General features: G+C 50.5%; 1 protein-coding gene across 9 annotated transcripts; it reads right to left on the reverse strand.

The window, feature by feature from the left end:
- Positions 1-532: 532 nt before the first annotated feature.
- LOC116230461 (regulator of G protein signaling 8) lies at positions 533-19,264 on the reverse strand. 9 transcript variants are annotated; one of them, XM_090146047.1, is made up of 7 exons: positions 19,180-19,264; positions 18,639-18,682; positions 16,776-17,260; positions 14,989-15,090; positions 14,168-14,232; positions 7,229-7,395; positions 533-5,485 (listed from the first exon to the last, which is right to left on the reverse strand). In XM_090146047.1, exons 3-7 carry the CDS (start codon positions 16,799-16,801, stop codon positions 5,303-5,305), a joined length of 543 nt encoding a protein of 180 aa, XP_090002173.1. In that variant the 5' UTR covers positions 16,802-17,260; positions 18,639-18,682; positions 19,180-19,264; the 3' UTR covers positions 533-5,302. The 9 variants fall into 9 exon arrangements, with proteins under 9 accessions (XP_090002173.1, XP_090002169.1, XP_090002171.1 ...); XM_090146043.1 differs by lacking the exon at positions 19,180-19,264 and adding an exon at positions 18,896-19,082; XM_090146045.1 differs by lacking the exon at positions 19,180-19,264 and adding an exon at positions 18,855-19,082.
- Positions 19,265-19,523: the final 259 nt, after the last annotated feature.

The following is a 19,523-nucleotide window of genomic DNA, read 5'->3' on the forward strand; positions in this document are numbered from 1 at the left end:
CGGTTTGGCTCAGGGAGAGGCTTAGAGGGAAAGGAGCTGCAGATGAAAGGAGAAAACAATAAAAGAAGATCATTAGGGTCAACAAAGTGGGATAGGAAGAAAACAGAGGGGGTGATAAATTGCACTGCAGTAATTCCTGTAGAAAAACAAGCTTGCTGAGGTTTTCTTTTAGAATAAGGCTGCAGCCCTGCATGGGCCATGTAACTAACACTCACCTGTGGGCAGGGAGGGATGTCAGGAAACATTTCCTCTCTCAAAGAGCAGTGATGCAGTGGCACAGCTGCCCAGGGAGTGGGGACTCACCATCCCTTGAGGTGTCACAGAACCATGGAGATGTGGCACTGATGGACGTGGTCAACGATGGGGATGGGTTGGGGGATCCTCAAGGATCCCCCAGGGTCTTTTCCAACCTGAAAGATTCCATGGTTCTGCATTCCTTCCAAATGGCCACAAGGCAGCGTGACCTGTAGGACAGCAGGACGCATCCGACCTCGCAGTTTTCCAGACACACAGGCACACCAAGGCAGGTAGTTCTCAGGCTGTTTATTTCACATCCTCATGATGTCTATACAGTAAAGGTGAACAATGCATCGCGGTGCAGTGATGTGGCTCAGTGGGGAGGTGGTCTGTTCAGACAGCTGATGGGGTGAGGAGTTCCTCCAGATAATGAGGGAGGTGACCCTAGAACCTAATAAGCAGTTAATAGATAGGGAAGGTCCAACTGAACCCAAGCCTTCCCCATAGGGAAGGAATCAGGCTGAACCCCATGTCCTGCCCAAGCAGCTCCATCACCCAGTGGCACCGCAGCTCCCAGACACACAGGAGACAGTTACAGCATCAGGACTTATTAAAATAAAAACACTGCTCAGGGAACACCTAAAAAGAGTTTTTCTGCCCCATTCTGAAGTCACCCCATACATTCATTCCCCTCCACACCTCCTCTGAGCCACTTGCAGTGATATTTCCTGAGGAGCACACATCTTACACCACTCCTTGCTCAGTGCTTGGTGATGGGGTCAGGTCCTTGAGGCTGTCATCCCAAAGAAGATGGAACTTAAGGAGAAGTCTGAACTCTGATTGTCTGATGGGTTTTGCTTGTAGAGAGAGGGGAAGATATGCTTCAGTCATGGTAATTAAGGGAAGGGGACCCACCCCAGAGAGGGCTCTTTAATTACCAGCATCCCACAGAGGGCTGCATAAACAACACAAAATGCCTCCTTCCCCACATTACTTTTCAGCTGTAGAGCAACGTAAAGACATTTCTCCCAGGGCAGCACTACTATCTGCACTGTGAGTGCAAAGCTGAGCTGCTCCAGATCTGCTGTGCTGTGGGTTCAGTAACAGCAATGGGTTGCAGGAGGCACCAGGTGCTCCAGAAACAGGCACTGCCTGGTCTCCTGTGCCCTTTTGCCAGCAAGGCTCTTTTTTTTTTCTGCACTAAGTTCATCCCTTCTGCCACCTCCCTCCCATCCACTCATTTCCCTGAACTCCCACTGAATTTACTGGAGCATCAAACCAGAGAAGCATCCTTCCAGTAAAGCCAAGAGGAAGCACAGAGCAGAACGACCGACTTCGCTGAGCAAATACACCTTTATTTACACTTCGTTTTGTTTAATCAGGAAGCTCAGAGGAAACACAGCTGCAGCCGTGCTGGAGCAGCCCAGCAGCGAGCACCAAGTGCAGCCCAGCTCCGTCTCACCCAGCAGCACGTGGAGCACGAGTGGGCACACAGCATGGCACAGGGATGAGAAAAGCCCAGGGGGTGCACAGATGGGAAAAGCTTTCTGGTCTAGCAGCAACACGTGGGTTCGTTCCTGCTTTAGGATCAAAATGCTTCGATGCCAGAGATACACCACACTGAGACAGGAGACAACTGCAGCAGCCCCAGGGATGAAAGATGATGCATAAATGATGGGGAGCGTTTTCTTCTTATATAACGCGCAAGGAACAGCTACTCGGAGCTCTGTAGGTGTGTAGGCAAGACAAGCATCCAGGGAAGGAAAGGAAAAATGGACACATGGGTACAGAGGATATGCAAACAAGAGGCGGTGTGACCCAGGCTTGTGCTGGTGGAGGGGAAGGGCATGGACAGGAGTGCTTCAGGTGAGGGTGAGGAAGAGGAGGGACGGCCACAGGGACAGGACTGAAAACCAGAGAGGGGTTTGGGGGGAGAAGCTGGAGGCCCACGGGGGAGAGTCGCAGTGACGAGCGAGAGGCACTCCAGGGCTGGCATGAGGTATGCTTTGCTATTGCTCTGAATGCTGTAAACATTTTGGTTTTGTGTCTATCGGCGAACATTCAGTTCAGTTTGATACATGTGCTCTTATGGGTAACTGGAAGCCTAGCAGAGTTTACATCTCCTATTACTAGTCAAACCTACACAAGAGGCAAACACAACACCACTAAAAATCTCACTGTATGTTGTTTATGCCTAATTCTCCTATTTTATCATGCAGATTTATGTCTCAGAAAAGCTTCTCTAAAAGGAGACACGAGGTAACACGGACACAAATTGACATGCACTCTCACCCACCCACACCCCCATTTCCCTCCTGTGCTTAACTCATGGGACTTTGCCCTTCACGCTCTCGCAGCGTGGAAAGCAGGGACCCATCAGAGCACTGACACGTAAAAGGGATGGAAGTAATCCCCAGCCTGGCTGGCAGCCACAGCAGGAGAAAGGAAATTGGAGCAGATTTGGGTTCTGCATCCCCACTTGGATTTTGGGTCTGCAGTCTATAAAGTGGGGAAAGGCCATTTGTAAACTCTTCTTTCCTTTGCTGCCAAAGGGCTTGAGGGCTGCCTGCATGCACACCAGCACAGAGTCAACAGAGCTGACTTGACTGGCTCTTGTTTTCTTTTTTTTCCCCTTCCTTTCATGCGATGGCACTCTGACATAACTTGAAACAGGAGTGAGTTTTTGGAGGTGTGTGCCTGTGGAGAGGGAAAAGGGGGTTTGTGAGATATGAATATTCCTTTCACTTCAGTGGGAGATGAATCAAAGATAGGATATTTGTCCTCGGTGAGGATTAGTCATCATTCAGTGCTTTTCAAGGCTTTGGCTCTGTCACTATTTCCTTAATCAGCCCCTGGTTTAAGAGGAAGAGATATAAGTTGCCTATTTTAATTCACTTCAGACTGACATTTGGCATAAAAGCAGCAGCTGGTGCCAATTCCTTATTAAAAAGAAGGAAAGAAATTTACTTTAAATAACCAGGCTGCTTTCCTGCAAGAGAGACAAATTGTAAGAGCAGCAGCAAAAATAACCATGCCAGGCTCATACACCTCAGAGAATACCTTTGCTTCACTGTACACCCTGGGACACTTCCTGTTGGGATGCTATCTGGCATCAGGTGAAGGGGAAAAACTCCTTACATCATCAGGGATACAAATCCCATCACAAGCTGCAGCAAGGCCGTCTCAACACGCCTGCTCAGAGCACTTCCCCAGATGAATGGGAGGAGAACAGCTGGGGTTTTACAGGGTTTGGGCTGCTTTGAAGCTTTCTGGCACATTCTGGTGAGGATGCTAGCCCCGAGTCTGGAAGAGCATGAACAGAGATGCTGCTCTGCCAGCAAGCCTGGGCATTGACTTCACTTCTGAGCTTTTTGCCCTCATTCCTAGATAGAAACTTACAGTTCTGCTGTTTCCTCCCCATCTGGCTGCCTGTGACCATAGCAGCAATGGGCACTTGGCTGAAAATCTGGCTGGCACTAGAGGTCAGCATCAGCCAAGCCCACTCGGAGGTGCACCAGCTTTAGGAGAAGCACAGGCAGGCAGCTCACCTCACCTCTCCTGCCACACTCAGGGTACCTGGCACTAATCATCCCTATCACGATCTGCACCTATCTGTCCCTACAAACCCCCTCAGCATCCCTTTACTACCTATTGTGCATACTGCTGATTTCTAGCATCCAAGCAGACTCTGTGCATCTCATTCCAAGCATAATGTATAGCTTCAGAATTTAGTTTACCCAGCTTACACCACATTACATTTAAACCTCGATCATCTGAAGCATCAAACCTACCCACCACCCTAAACTAGAACGGAGCTTTGCAGCCTCTGATAAATGACAGAAGGGAAAGATCCATGAGCTTACCATCCAGACCTTCATAAAATCAAGAAAACAGACCTCTGGTCTGCAGGCTTAAGTCCACAGACAGGCTGTCGATCTGCTTCCCCACCAGACAACACTGCAGGAATGCGAACAGCTGATAAGCTGGGAAAGCAAAGCCATGTAGGCAGTCAGCATCACTGCACAGCACAGAGGTGTGGTTACACAACCGACATCTGCAGAGCCTCCTCCTGCAGCTGTTATCTGGGCCATGGAGCGGGGCCAAAACACACCTTGCACACCACTTTGAGCTCGGACGGCCGTCCTGCGCACTGTTTGTATGCAAGCTTCATGCAGCAGAATCTGCATCTTTAGGATTTCTCTGCATTGCATCGAACCCACAGTAGACATTCAGTAGGTAACAACAGTCAAGAGCAAAAATAAGATTGTGGTTCTCACATCACCTCTCCACGCCACGAGCTTGGTCAAGTACTACAATAAGAAATGATATCTGGCATGGTAGAGGGGTCTTGTGCTTTTCTTACACCTCAGTATGGGGCAGATGGGACATCCCTTCTCCCAACCCTTTCCCAAAAGCTGGTAGAAGAAGCCACCAAGGCCATGTATGTCCCTGATGCTCTTTGTGCTGGGTTCTGGTACGGTGCCTAGCACAACGGAGCCTGAACGGCGACAGGAGTCCTGAGGCTGAACTACAGTACAAACAAATAATAGCAACGAAAAGCAATCATTTGCCTTAAAGGACCAGGTCTAGCAGGAGCTTTTGGGATAACCTTCCTCATGAGAAACGCTCTGCTCCTTGGCAGCAGCACGAAGACAACAGTCAGCCTCCATCCCACGAAGATAAGCATACGAGGGGTGCGGAGTGGCTGTTGTATCACACAGTGTGCAAGCACGATGGGAAGGGAGCTGAGTGTGCTGATGGTTTCCACCCTGGGAAGCAGCACAACTCACGTGCCTTTGCCTTCTCTCTCCCTCCCCACAGCCTCAAGGCCCCATGACCAGACAGGACAGCATTGTGTGCAACAGCTGCAAGGTGCTACTGCTAACTAAAAAAAAAAAGCACAGAAACTCAAAAAGTCTTGACACCATGTCAGGGTCACGCTTTGGAAGTCTCCTCTTCCCCTCCTACCTCCTCTCTCATTCCCACTGCCTTTAACCCCATGGAAGTTTCACATTTAGAGATGGGTTGTTGCTGTAGTGGGAAGCACACGGGCCCCATTGCTGTTCTAGCTGAGCCTCCTCTGGGTTTGAGACAGCAGGTCTGTGTAGATTTTGGATCTCAGGAACCTGGGGTATGAGTCTTTTTCCATCAGGCTGTGCACTTTTCCCTGGGCTTGGTCAAAGCAGGAGAGGGAGGGCTCCTGCATGTTCCTTCTCGTCAGCTCCCGTGTCTGGAAGTCAATGTTCACCTGGGAAAAGCAACAGAAGAGTGTTGGGTGCTGCTAAAAAACGCTTATTTTGTCTCAGCAGCAGGACAACCAAGCACTTACTCTTGGACACATCTCAACAGCCCCCCAAACTCTGTGGGCTGAGTGACCCAGAGTTATAAATCCTACCCCAAAATTCAAATAGTTGTTGAAGATGATATATACTGACCTGAGTGTTTCTGAACTCAGGTTGCTTTTATTCAGTCTCTTAATCATGGGTTTACATAGCAAATATCCTACAAATTCCTGCTCAGTCTAACGTACCTCTCTCCTGCTGCCCAAGAATTCTCTGTTCCGTCTTTTTCCCCACTATGCCCAATAGGATGGGGAGTGAACTTTTAGCTGGGTTTAATCTATCAGCATACTCTTATTCAGCTATGTTATTATAAAATAAATTGTTTGATTTTTCCCATAACAACGTGGTATTACAATGCCTTGAAATGGGACTTTAAAAAATAAACAGCCCTCGTGTTATGACTGCAGTGTGTTTGTGAAGCCAACAACAAGAGCTTTCCTGTTTTCTTTTGCTAGCAAGCCGTCGGCTTTTGTTAGGGTTAGTATTGAAAACCTGGCTGCTAAGATGTTATTTGTCATTATTAACGAGCGCCCAGACTTAAAGCTGTCTCAATAGCAAAGCTGCCTGCTTTAACCCTGATGGCAGCAGAATAGATCAGCTCCCTCTGTCACTTGAGAGTCACTAGCAAGCCAGAATGATGACAAAAGGACTCAATTTTAGGAAGGACCCCATCCAACCTGCACTCATGTTTCTAACCCAGAAACAGCCCTGCAGAACTGTGAATCTCCCAGCAGGAAGATGCTCACTGAGGGGCACTGCACCCTGAGATGTCCACACCAGCTGGTGCCATCGGTGGCCTTGCAATGGCCTTGTCAGTGCAGAGATGGGGTTGTGAGAGCCTTCTTAGGATGAGCCCTGCCCCATCCCTGGAGATCCCCCAGGCTGTGGATGGGCCCTGGGCAGCCTGAGCTGGTGGGCAGCCAGCCCACGGCAGGGGTTTGAACTGGATGACCTTTAAAGCCATTCTGTGATTCTCTGATCCCCTTGCAGCACCCGTATGATGACAAGCACACGTGCAAGAGGACCGCTGTGGGAGAGCAGTGCTGCAAGCACTGCATTATGAATACAGTACCACAAAGCAACATCACGACACAGGATCTGACAGCCGCATCAGCCTGTCAGTACATTAAAGAGTGCTGAACAATGCCAGGCTTCAGGTGGTGACTGCACTTTTTGTTCAGCTCCCAGCTCCTGCTTGCATCTTTTCAGGAGGTCTAATTGAATTTGGAGTTAGTCAGCAGATAAACACTCTTCCCTGGAGAGTCAACAAGTTAGTCATTGGTGGGATGCTCCTAGACACAATGTCCTTGAGGAGTGAGCCCAACTGCCTGCCTGGGGAGCGGTAGTGAAGTTGGTGGGGAGGCTCTCCTAGGAAGCTGGTGAGGATAGGAAATGTAAGTTGCAATTGCCAACGAACTCATTGGCAATGACTAATTTAGCATCATCAAAGCAGTTGCCCTCACCAGGGGATGAGTCACTGCAAGCAGAGGCATTGGAGCAGGCAGGATGGCTTTCCTGTAACAGGAAGTCTTCTCCTCTTTACCCTCTCCTCCCCATCACCTCCAGGGGAAGGAAGATCCCCCACCCCCTGCAGTCCCACCAGGGGGACAGGACCCATTCCCTGCCCAAGGGCAGCTCTGCCTACCCACCTCACGGGGAGCCTGCACGTCAATGAACTCCTCGAAGATGCGCTGTGCCTTGGCTGCCAGCTTGGCTGCTGAGCGGGTCTTCTTGAAGTCTTCGCAGGCCAGCCAAAACTCCAGGTTCTCCTCGCTGAACTCAGTCTTCAGGAAAGCACGGAAAGCAGCCAGCCCATCTGCAAGGAATACAAGGGGAGTTACAGCGGGAGGAGAAAGCAGGCTGGCAACAATCCTACAGCATCCCTCCATCTGCTCCTGCCCAACCGAGGCCATTCTCATAGCTGTGTGACAGCACAGTCCATGATCTCATTATCCATCACCTAGAGTGATGCCATGAAGCCAAGCATTATTCACTGTGATTAATGAAAACTTAGTTTTTGCCAGCCAACATAGCAAAATGCTTTCTTTGGGACTGAAATATCGAACCTTTGAAATTTCCTCTTGAAACAACCATAGAATCATTAAGGTTGGAAAGATCACTAAGATCATCTAGTCCAGCCTGTGACTGCTCCAGCTCATGTTCCTCAGTGCTACATCTCCACAGTTCTTGAACTCCTCCAGGGTTCTTCTTAGAAATTTTTCCTCACACCCAACCTAAACTTCTCTTGGCACAACGTGATGCCATCACCTCTCATCCTATTGCTGTTACCAGGAGCAGAGGCTGACCCACCTCAGCACATCCTCCTTTCAGGAGCTGTAGAGAGCAGCAAGGTCTCCCCTAAGCTCCTCTTCTCCACACTGCTCCATCCCATTTCCCTTAGCTGCTCCCCATCACACTGTGCTCCAGACCCCACACAGCTCCCTGCCCTTCTCTGGACACAGTACAAGCTTGAATGAGGCAACCTGTTTCCACACCACCTCGTCCACATTAATGATGGGATGTTACAAAGTGGGGCATTAAGAAAAGCCTTTAATAAAATAGAGCACGTGTGGACTTGTCTCTGACGTTCTCCATCACTTTGCTTTATTGCCTTACGACATATTTTTAGTTCCCACTCATACAGAGGAAGGATCTTGGAGAGCACAACTGTTACAGCTACAATAAAGGGGAGAGGGAAAGGACACAGCGTAATTACTACTCGTCTAGTCAGCAGTAAAAGTGTTCTTATCGCTTGCTAATGCTCAGCAATTGTGACATTCCAGTAATGTAATCTGACTCAGCTGGGGCAGAATAGAAACATCGAGAGATTTATTAGGCATCGATGTGCTCTTAAACCCCAGCTGGGGTGTATTTATGGACACAGCTATTGTTTTTTATTTCCTTTCCCCGAATGGCACGAGCAGAGTAGAACTAACTGAAGGCTTTACACACACCCTTTCTCTTTTGCTAAGCTGAAGGATAAATTTGGCTCCTGTTTTTTTTTCCAGTAACGTCTCAAACTTTTCCAGTAGAGCCTGAATAGTTGTAGCTCATGACTGGAAACCTCCCCAGTCAGCCTTGGCTGCTTCCAAGGAAGCATCTATAAATATTGATGGAGTCGGGAGAGCACTCAGCAAGGTCAGACTCAGGGAAAGAATGATGGGAGTGGATATTGGCTGAGATGGACAAAGGCTGACAGGGTTTGTAGGCCTGGATCTCCTCCTGCACTGCATTAAGGGGTGAGCTGCACCTCACCCAATGAACCGCTATAAGTGTTGAACAGCAGCCAACAGCCCAAGGCAGGGGAGATATCTGACTGCCTGGATCCTCAGAGGGACCAGCAGAGAAGATACATGGCCAGATAGGACCAAGCTCCAGGCTATTACTCTCTGCTTTAGGCTTTATGAAGCTTCCTCACCGACAGGCTTGGCAATGCTAACTGCTCCATCAGCACTCTGCACTGCAAAGAGCTGCTGTGGCACAGCAACCAGCAGCTAAAACTGGAATGTCTCCACCTCAGCTACACTGCTTTCTTCCTGTCAGCCCTGGGAGGGTGAGAAATAGCTGTATCACACCCAGTGATTAACGCACTTGTAGAAAGGTTTGGGGCTGCAGCTGTGGGCAAAGGAAGGCTCTCATCCAAGCGCACTGCTGAGCACAAATTGTGGGTTCAAGACCAGAGCAGCAATAAGGCAATGTCAGCCCTTGAGAAGCCTGCAGAATGGAGTGTCTAAAGGCACCTGTAGAAAGCTAGCACCTGTCAGTCATGCTTCCCCTGGGTGCTCCAAGCACCTCTATGAACAGGTAGATATGGAGCAAGAGAGGGCTGTTTTAGAGCTGCTCCAGCTCCTGAAACCCAGAGATACACAGATATTCTAAACTTTGCTATTTAATGCCTACAACATTCATCGTGCCTATGTGGAGGACTTGACAAAGGAGAGAGGAGCCCTTATAGGAGGAAAAGGAGAGGAAATTAACAGCTGAACTGATGGATTTCAGGAAGTATGAAAGGGGAAAAGCAGCAGTTCCCTGAGATTTTGCCATTTGGTGCACCATCAGCTTGTAGGATGCTTAATACTAATCATTCCAGCATCCAAACAAGCTGTTATGACAACACCATCTCCACTGTGTGTCCCTGCAGAGTTCTTTCTTCCCTTTCACTTGCCTTTTGCCCACAGAAGTTACGGGTGTCCCGTCTCTGCAGGTGCCCAAGGGCAGGTTGGATGGGGCCCTGGGCAGCATGATTGGTGCCTGATTAAGTGGTTTGGCAATCCTACGCACAGCAAGAGTCAGAACTGGACGATCTTGGAGTCTATGCCAGTCTATGACGTTGAGATTCGCTGTCCTGAACTTTCCCTTTCCTCTCCAACAGCCCCAGCATTGAGAGAGAACCACTTGCCAAAAATAGCAGCTGTGCACGGCAAATATAATATCTGCAGAACGTGGTATCTGCTCAAACAAGTGGACTTGGTGATTGATGAGATGAGAAAGGCTTTGGCTTCAGCCCTGCCCCAGAGAGCAGAGCAGCAGCTGGGACCAAGAGGTCTCCACATGCTCTCACATCAATCAGTTCCTTTTTATTTTGAAGCAAGTTTAGACAGAGGATATATAAATAATAGTATCTGGCTGAGCTCCATGGGGTTTTTTTATACATTCCTGTCATCTCCTCCCCAAAGCCCTTGGGGAGCTGGAAACAATCAGGGCAGACCTGAGAGGACCTTGTTAAGGAGAGCTTGGATGGAAGAGAGGTCATCCTGAGCTGGAGGCCACTCTGCTCTGCAGATCAACCCTTCGGCCTCTGCCTGCCTGCCTGCACCTCCAGCTGCGAGTTCAGCCACAGAGATGGAAGTCTGCATCACTGCACAGTGCTAAACCACTGCCAACAGGTCTGTCATGGGACAGTGGCTAACCTAATAGGAAGGGCAGGAGGACAATTAGATGGGGACAGACACCACCTGAGCTGGCATTTGACCCGGTTGTTGGCTTTCATCTCTGTACGTGAAGGCTACCAAGGAAGCATCCCTGATGAATCCGCATTTCAAAGCTCATTTCAACTGAGAAGCACTGGGTTGCTGTGTGATGTGAACAGGAGAATATCTGCTGTTGGGTCAGCCTCTTGAAGTAGGCTAGAAGGCACGTGGAACACTTAAGAAGTACAATTCCAAAGGGATGCTTTTACAGAAAAAGCATGGGGATGATAGGATGTATTAGAATCCTTCATGAAGGTGGGTAAGCCCTAGCACAGGCTGCTCAGAGAAGCTGTGGATGCCCCATCCCAGGAGGGGCAAGTTGGATGCAACTTTGGGCAAATTGATATAGGCAGAGATGTCCCTTCCTATGGCAGGGGCTTGGAACAAGTTGAACTTTAAAGGTCTCTTCCAACTCAAACCATTCTCTGGTTCGATATCTTTCGATCTATCACAGGATAGATCTCTGCTAGATCAGGTTGCCCATCAGTGCTCAGAGCCTGACCTTGGCTGTCTGCAAGGATGGGGCACCCACAGCTCTCTGGGCAGTCTGTGCCAGTGCCTCACTGCTCTTGTTGTAATAAACTTTTCCTTACATCCAGTCTAAATCTCCCCTCTTTTAGTTTGAAACCATTTCTCCTTGTCCTATCTCACAGGCCCTGATGAAGAGTCTGTCCCCATCCTTCTTACAGCCCCTTTAAACATTGAAAGGCTGCTCCCAGGTCTCCCCAGAGCCTTCTCCTCTCCGTGCTGAACAGCCCCAGCTGAGGTTGTAGGTAATTCCTCACCAGACAGGGCTGAAGGGACAAGGTCACAATGCTCTGCATAGCATATGTACATGTTCACTGCTGCCTAGTATTGCTTTGATAAATGCTAGCTGCCTGTCACTAGCACAATGCTCATGCTAATGCTGTTCTGGCTTAGAGAGAACTGAGAGTAGGAAGGGATATTCCTATGCTGTGTAGGAAGAGCAGCAAGGTGTAGACAACAGGAGGAGGAGGAGGACAATAAAATTCGGGCAGAAGAGCCTCGAGTTCACAAAATTGTAGTAAAAAATAATCTGTGAGATAAAAATGGAAACTCAATGCCAAGGTTTTCCGTGTCGGATGCTTCGTTGATAAGTGAGTAAGGGTTGAGGACAGACTGTCCTGCTGGATCCTGGACAAATGAGAAGCCATGTGTCCAGCCCCGCGAGGGACGCAGAATGAGACATGCCACTGTGTGCATCTCCCTGCAGCAGCCTGTCAAAAGGAATCTCCATCTGGCTGACCAGACTGCACCTCCTGGGCACGGGTACAGCGGGGGGATTTCTCCTCTGTTACTCACATCATGCACACACGCTCTGCAGGCCACAGAGCTCCAGTTCCCTGGGAGCCATTGCTAATCCAGCACTGAATAGGAAAGGATGCCAGAACCTAGCGAGTTGCAGCCACTGCTTTTTCTCCCCGAGCACCCAAGGGAACATGCTACATATGATCCTTCCTCTTGCTTTTGCAAACCCCTGCTGTAAACCAGGCTTGAGCTCCCCTTTCCTGCTGCCTGCCATGCTCACAAGCCCTGACCCAAGGGCACACTGCTCTGGGAGATGTCTCTTGCAACGAGCTGGGACAAGGCTCCTGCTACATGAAGAGGGTTGGCTGGCTGATCCCATGGTTTCAAGCTGATTTGCTTCTCTCATTAGCAAGAGCAAGTCAGGTATCGTTGTGCTGACCTACTTGTCGGGGGCTGCCAACAAAGCTGGGCTGTGCTGTGTCCTACAGGGTGGCACTGGAGCCTCACTCAGCTCCCTGAAATCAGCATCACAGCCTCCTTCCAAAAGAAGCCAAATGTCCACATAGTGAAGGAGGTGTGACAGACGTGCCAGGCAGCAGCAGCCCACCTGCTAACACTGCGAGCCACGGGGGAAATCCTCCATGAGCACAGCTGGTGCTCAGCCCATGCCCTGAAGCATAGATTGGGATTTGTGGCTGGCTGATGTTGTTCACCTGGGCAGTCACAGGGAAAACAGCTCTGTACTTCTCTTGGCACTCGATACAGATTAGCTGGCAGCTTTACTGTAGACGTTGCTTTCTTACTCTGAAATTTTGGTCAGATAAGGCATAGAGTTACCTATCAGGAACTAAATGTTTTTCACTAGCTGCCAAAGAACTGCCATAATTACTTCCTATCCTAGAGACAGGGAAGATCCTGATGTTTCATTGATCGCTCTATGAGGCTAATTGATTAACAGAACCAGATATTCTTGTAATGCTATTGGACGAAGTAATTGGGCTGAGGCTCGATTTGGCATTCACAGCACTCAGCTGAAGAGGGAACAATGTGTGTAATTCCAAAACACAGACAAAAGGCAACTTCACTGCCTTTTGTAACCAACATATTTTTGTTGCAGCCTCTGTCCAGAAAGGAGAAAAATGGACAACTTTAGCATTATTGAAGGAAGAACAAGGGCTTGAGTTTAAAGACAGAGCTGTAACATCAGCGTGAACATCCTGTCCTCTCTCACTGCCTATTCTCCAGGCACCCCTCTCTCTTTTGTGTATTTTTTCCCTTCTTGTTCCAGATTTGGACTAAAGAAATGTTCTCTCTTGGCCATACCCAGATACACGATCATTTCCCACTGCCTGCAAGCCATGATCTCAATGAGATACTGCTGCTATAATTACATATCGCTTTTTCTGCCTTGGACGGCCAGCCTGTTCAGAATTGTCACCTAATTCTCAGCCAAAACTGTTGTCATCTCAGCCGAAAATCCAGAAAATAAACTGCATATTATTCAAAATAATAATATAATTCTATCCTGATGCTTTAATATGCAAATCCTGAACCGCTAAGGAAGTCAGCTGGTTCCTTATTGCGGTAAATCAGTTCACCGCCTACACCGACTTCTTCCCAACCTCAATTCACTCGTTTTACTCTTAAATAGAAACAAATTAATGAATCTATACTGTGAGCTTTGCTGCCTTGTTTATAATTCCTCAGCATGAATGCGCCGGTGAGGCAGGGTAATGTATTCTGAACAGAACTGATATGATTGATCTATTGAATGGAGTGAGGTGCACTGATTATATGTTTGCATAATGTTTCTTGATGTGAAACTTTCAAGTTTGCATTGGGAACTGTAAATTAGAGCCAGCCAAGTGCTACCATGCGTGGTTTCTTCATAAGGACTGCTACGGAGCACAGAGTTCAAGGTTATTTAACTGCACATTGGATTTCCTATTGCAATTGATGGGAGCAATCAGTCAGATTCACCAGATGGCTCTGAGAATTTCAGCTTTGCAGGCTTGGATTAGGATATTCTGCAAGGGACACGGTCACTGGGCACGGCGGCAATGGGTTCAGCCTGATGATCTTAAAGGCCTTTTCCAACCTGAACGATTCTATGAATGGAAAGGAATGTGATGCTATGGTCTCATAACCCCCTACCCGTGACCTTTTGCAAATGTGAAGATAAAATATTAAGACCCCTGCAGTGGAGTGCTAATGAGTGGTGGCAATGAAGTCCTGCCCGTGAATCACTGTTACCACTTCCTAGGGGTAAGAGGTATCCAAGGGACCACTCCTGTGCAATGCAGTGCATGCTTGGGGAAAAGAAAGTGGTACAACTTGATCTCTACTCACATTTATGGGACAAAAGGACATCAAAAGAGTCTGCCCATCTCGTTGCTTCTTCTGTTGACAGTCTTCTGGAAGAAAGGAAGAGGCAGATTACAGACAACCCGTGGCTGTTTGACAAGCACGCCGAGGAAGGCTGGAATTCTTCTCACCAAACTTTGGAGGTCTACAGTGTAGTGGTCTCCAAGTGAGCAAGCCCCCTGGTTCCCTGCAAAGTCAGTGGGGAGATGCCAAGGGACTCTCGTGGGTCTCCTCACCTCGTCCTCAGGTAGGCGGGTAAAACAAGCCAGATGAATCACACCCAAAAAGGGACAAATTTTTCCTTACCGACTCTAAGCAAAGACCCAGGGAACAAGTTCAGATGCAGACATTTACATTGTAAATGTCAAAAGTTAAGTGAAACGAAACCCACCCCTGCAGAAGTGTTTATTTCTCTCTCCTGACTGCAAGGGGAAGGTCAGCTCAGACATGGGATCAGATGGGTTCCATCCCACTCGCCTTAAATCAGGACTCCGTATTGTTTGAGGCATCTGCTTTAGTGCTGTGCAAACTAACACGGGACATTTAGGCAGTGTTTAATAACACTCAGCTAAGGAGGACTGCGACCTGGAATTGCTGTTCACCTCTTCAACAAAGTCAACTGCTCAGACTTCGATTTGCGATGACAGAGGGATATATTATCCCCATCCCTGGAGGTGTCCAAGGATGGGTTGGATGGGGCTGGGCAGCCTACAGCATACAACGGAAGGAAGGTAATTTGAGAGGAGTGGTGGGCAGGGAGGGGAGGACAGAGGTGGGATGGGGTGGGATGCTGCAGCTATACTCACTTCAAAGCCCGGTTGGGCTTGTCCGGAAGAATAGCTGTGAAATCATTATATGAGTCTGATTTGTGAGACAGGCAGCCCAGGCGAGTCCTCATCCCTCTGTTCCTGTGGTCGATGTGGGGGAGCAGGGGGGTGAGCAGGGGAAAACCAAAGAAGAGGATTATAACTCTAGCCAGAGCTAACAAAACAAAAACCCCAAAGATGACACAGCTCAGCAGCTCTGTGCCTTGTCAGATCTGCATCCCTCGTCCCTCACCTGCAGGAGGGACCCTGAAGCACCTCCAGGAGGATGCTAAGGATGGATACGGCACGGATACTGGCTCGCCCAATGCCAGCCAGTTGTTCTACTGGTCCAGCTGGCACAAAGGCTGTGTACTGGGTGGTGTCCTGGAAGGACCTGCCCTCAACAGAGCAGGAGGGCAGCTACACCTGCAATCAGCTGCATCAGAACAGTGTGGTGCTGGAGGGTAGGAGGGGGTTAGAGGGCAGGAAGGAGCAAGGCACCTGTGATGTGAGCTGTGCTGCAGAGCCAGGGGAGCCCGGCCCGCTTCTTTAGATTCAGCATTACATAAGCAGGCTAAAGCTGCCTCTTCCACGGCAGGTTTATCCATGCAGAAAAGGACCTTACTGCTTTTCCCTTTGAATTTCGGAGCAGTTCCAGTGCTTTGCTCCCACGTAGGCTCCTCAGCTCCCTGCCAGCTCCTTCCCAGCACAAATGATGAGAACAGCATCACTGGGATGGAGAGGGCTTGGAAAGGGAGGGAACACAAAGGGAGTGGGAGATGGAACACACATGCATGGCACTGGACTGGCATCGTCTCCCCTCAGAAACAGATGCCGACTGATGGTTGGACACAGTGTCTAGAAGGACAGAGCCTGAGCTCCTCCAAGCCTAAGAGCATCCCTCCTGGGTCACCCCTGAGCACGGGAGGGCCACTCAGTTGCTGCGTGCACTTCTCAGCTGCTAGACACCCCCTGAAAGCCCCCTCTGAGCCCTGCTGCTGAGCAGATGCCAAGCGCTCCCTGAGACTGCAGAGAGAAGCACAGTGTTTCTCCCTTCCCTATGCAGAAGGCTTCAGCACTGAGCTAATCCGTAGCACGCCTGTCCCCCCTTCTCCTCCCGCCCTGCAGAGAGTTTCTATTATTGCACATTTTCATGTAATCTTACAGCAAATTAAATGTTAATTAAATGCAACGAGTGTCTCCCTGGCAGAGCGCAGGCAGCTCCAAGCACAGAACCTGGGGATCTTCAGTGGCAAGAATAGCTCCAAAACCTGAACCTGTGACCAGCAGTCTCAGGATGTTGCCCTACATCCACCCCCCACAGCAAAGCAGACACCCTGCGTGCAGAGAACTGCATCTCCAGCTGAGCCTGCTGGCCCTGCTGTGCTCAGACTGACACTGAGTGGCCATAGGATCCCATTGATACCTTTCCCATATGCCACCTACCCCCCTCCCTTATCCTCCTCAGCCGTGCCCTGATGAAGCTCACGGCTTCCTCAGCAAGAGATGTGGCATGCACTGCTGCACTGCTGCTCGGATTTCTTTCCAGTGCCTGAGATGAAGAGACTGCAGCAGGGAATGGCAGCAAGGAGGCTGCGATGCTGCACTGTGAGCACAGAACTCAGTTCGTGGAACACAGGTTGTGACTCCAGGACAGGACGTGGGGGAAAGAACCTGGGTTGGTAGGAGGAAGGGAGGCAGGGGAAGGGCAGGAGGGAGCCGTGAGGCTCACAGGATGAGGCAGACAGCAACAGGATGGGTAAGGGATGTGGTGTCTGTGCAGTTACCTCCGTGGGATCAGTAACGCAGCCATTCAGGACTCCAGTTATGGCCAATCCTCTATCTGGTTGGCTTGGAGAGTGGTTTGCAGGAAACAGGAGTGTAGGAAGGAGGGATTTACAGTTTCACGCCCTGGCACTTAAAAATATAACAAAGAATCCTCTGCCAGAAAAGGAGGGCCCGTTGCTCTCAACCCATTTGATCTTCATCAGTTTTCCAATGGAAGACTCTCGGAGTTGAAGGATGATCACAGAGAAGAGACAGCATTTCTTTCTGGGAGCAGAGCCATGGGGTGAGTCCAGCTGCAGGTCCGAGCTTGGTGTCACGGCTCAGCATGGAGCAGCAGGGCTCAGCACAGCCACATTCATCACGCAGTGCCTCCAAAGGTCGGTCCTCAACAGGCAGAGCTCTGGGCTGACCTCACTAAGAGCACTGAATTACCTCTTGTCCCCGTCCCTGCGAGTCATGGCTGGCATTACTGGCCATCGTGGTGCTGCAAACAGAAGAACAGGAGGACTTCATGCGCCTGCAGATCTCTCCTCTCACCATCACAAGGCTCAAGCAGCACTCACACAGATGAACTCAAAGAAAGCATCTCCTCGTCCGGGTGGTGGAAGCTCATGGGATGCCATAGGGAGGGATGAACGGACTGAGAGGGTGGCAGGGTTCCCTGAGCATGGGCACACAGATGCTGCTGGAACGGATCACCCAGCAGGGAGTGAAGGCAGTATCCACTAAGCTGGTGGGACAGAGCAGGATGGAGCTGCCTGCGTAGCGAGCAAAGTGCAAAGGTTTCCTGTTTGCCAGGACAAGGCTGAGCTCCTGATAACCTCCAGGTCCCCCTGACCAGAGGGGATGGCCAAGGAGGAGAGCGAGGGAGCAGCAGCTGCATGCAAAGGGCCAGGAGCTCGCTCTGCCAGGGCCAGGGGAGATCCCAAAGCTCAGGCTGCCCAATGCAGCGTCCCTTTTAAAACCTGATTACATTAAAAATGCACAAAGCCTCTTCCCAACTAAATTAATGGAACTGGGATTGCACTATACGCCAGTGAGTGCATTTTCTTAATCCCTGCCCTGACCGGCTGCTTCGATACGCTTTAACTGAAATCAATCCTTGTAATTCCTTAAGCCCCTTCAAAATTTCCTCATTAACAGTTTCACCCACATGTGGGGCCAAGCAGAGAATTTCCCAGAGCCCAGCAGCCCCTTCTCTCTCTGACAGCTGGGATGGGTGCCTGCACGGTGCCCTCTCTTGCAGTCTCCCGTTGCTGCATGCTTTTGGAGGTGTTGTTACGAAACAGCTCGCTGCTCACCCCTGCTCCCACCCACAAAAACTGCACGACAGAGTGGCACCCAACTTCCCCAAGGTCCCAAAGTCTGTCTGACTTTGGGACATCGAGTCCCACAGGCAGACTGGAGCATCTGTGGGGATGCCCTTGGCTTGCCAGCGAAGTCGGTCGATCCCTTTAGAAACAGAATGCGGTGAAGGCATCCCAGTAAGAGTCTGTGGCGAGGATTATCGCTTCACCCTCCATCCCTCATCCTCCTCTACCCCCCTCCTACAGCAGGACCCCATCCAGGAGAATTTCCAGACTCATCATGGATGCGTTTTGGGGTTTCTCCTTGGGAGACAAAGGGAGGGGGAGCAATCACAACATCAGGATTATCGACCCCCCTCCATCCCAGGAGATCACCTGAGCAAAGATAAGGGAGCCATCCCAATCAGCAGCACAAAGGGGAAGAGGAAAACAAACCAAACAAACACCAGACCCGGAGGAGGGGGGGGGGGGGGGACTTCAGGAGATTAAGAACCCGCAGAGCCGAGTAGATAAACCGAGCGGGGAGGCACTGCGGACACACAGCGCGATACTCACCGCGGTTGACCTGTCCTCTCCACCCGCGTGTGCTCGGGAAGGCTCTGGAGACACAGCAGAGAGCTCCCTTCGCATCCAACCCCTCGCACTGCCCTTCGAGCCCTTTCTTTCCCCGCACCCCACCCGGAGCCCCGCGCCTCAGCCCCGCACAGCCTCACCCGGCGCTCCGCAACGCGGCGGCTGCACCGCGATGGGCGGCGATGCAGCGGTGCCCACCTGACCCGCACGTCCCTCCGCATCCCTCCTCGCCTTCTCACCTGCTGGGAGAATCCCCCCGCCCCGCTACAGATGCCGGGGGGAGGAGGGATGTCTGCGAGAGCTGTCGCTGCTGTCACCCTCCCCGCTTTGGAAGGGAGCGTCCCTCCCGCATCGCTTTGATCAGCTCCTCTGAGGTTTAGGGGAGGATGCTGCCCTCGGATCGTCGGCAGTCGCGCAGACAGAAGGGAGTGGGGAGTTTAATTAGAGAGCCTCTGTGTCAGAGGGGTCAAGGGAAATCGTTAACCTTATTGCACGGCATGGGAAAGGGAAGAAACCAACCCACCTGGGCAGCTCAGGTTGTGACCAGCCCTTGCTCTCCTCTGCGTGCCCCCTGCCCTAGAACCGACCTTGGCTTGCTCACAGCACAGCCTCCCACCCCTCTCCTGCACCCACCCCTCCACCTTCAGCCAACAGAGCGTGTATCCAGGGCTTCTGCTGGAACCTATCCCTGCACCCCACTAATAAGACCCTGCACTCCAGCAGTGAGACCTCAGGCCTGGGCTTGACTCAGCCACCAGAAGCACAGCCCCTAGATGCCAATGCAGATGCCAATGCACCGAGGGCCCAAGCTGTGAGACCCCCTCATTTTGGCTTGGAACAAGTTGTTCAGACTGGTAGTGGGTGCCC

Source organism: Phasianus colchicus, chromosome 9 (genome assembly GCF_987193195.1).
Source record: "Phasianus colchicus chromosome 9, bPhaCol1.hap1.1, whole genome shotgun sequence".
Taxonomy (NCBI): domain Eukaryota; kingdom Metazoa; phylum Chordata; class Aves; order Galliformes; family Phasianidae; genus Phasianus; species Phasianus colchicus.

Excerpts from the sequence above, each read along its gene's own strand:
- LOC116230461 (XM_090146047.1), bottom strand. The coding sequence starts at position 16,801 with ATGGCTGCGTTACTGATCCCACGGAG. Across the intron at positions 15,091-16,775 it reads GCGTTACTGATCCCACGGAG|GAACAGAGGGATGAGGACTC; the intron begins GTAACTGCACAG and ends CATCGACCACAG. Across the intron at positions 7,396-14,167 it reads TGTCCTTTTGTCCCATAAAT|ATGGGCTGGCTGCTTTCCGT; the intron begins GTGAGTAGAGAT and ends TATTCCTTGCAG.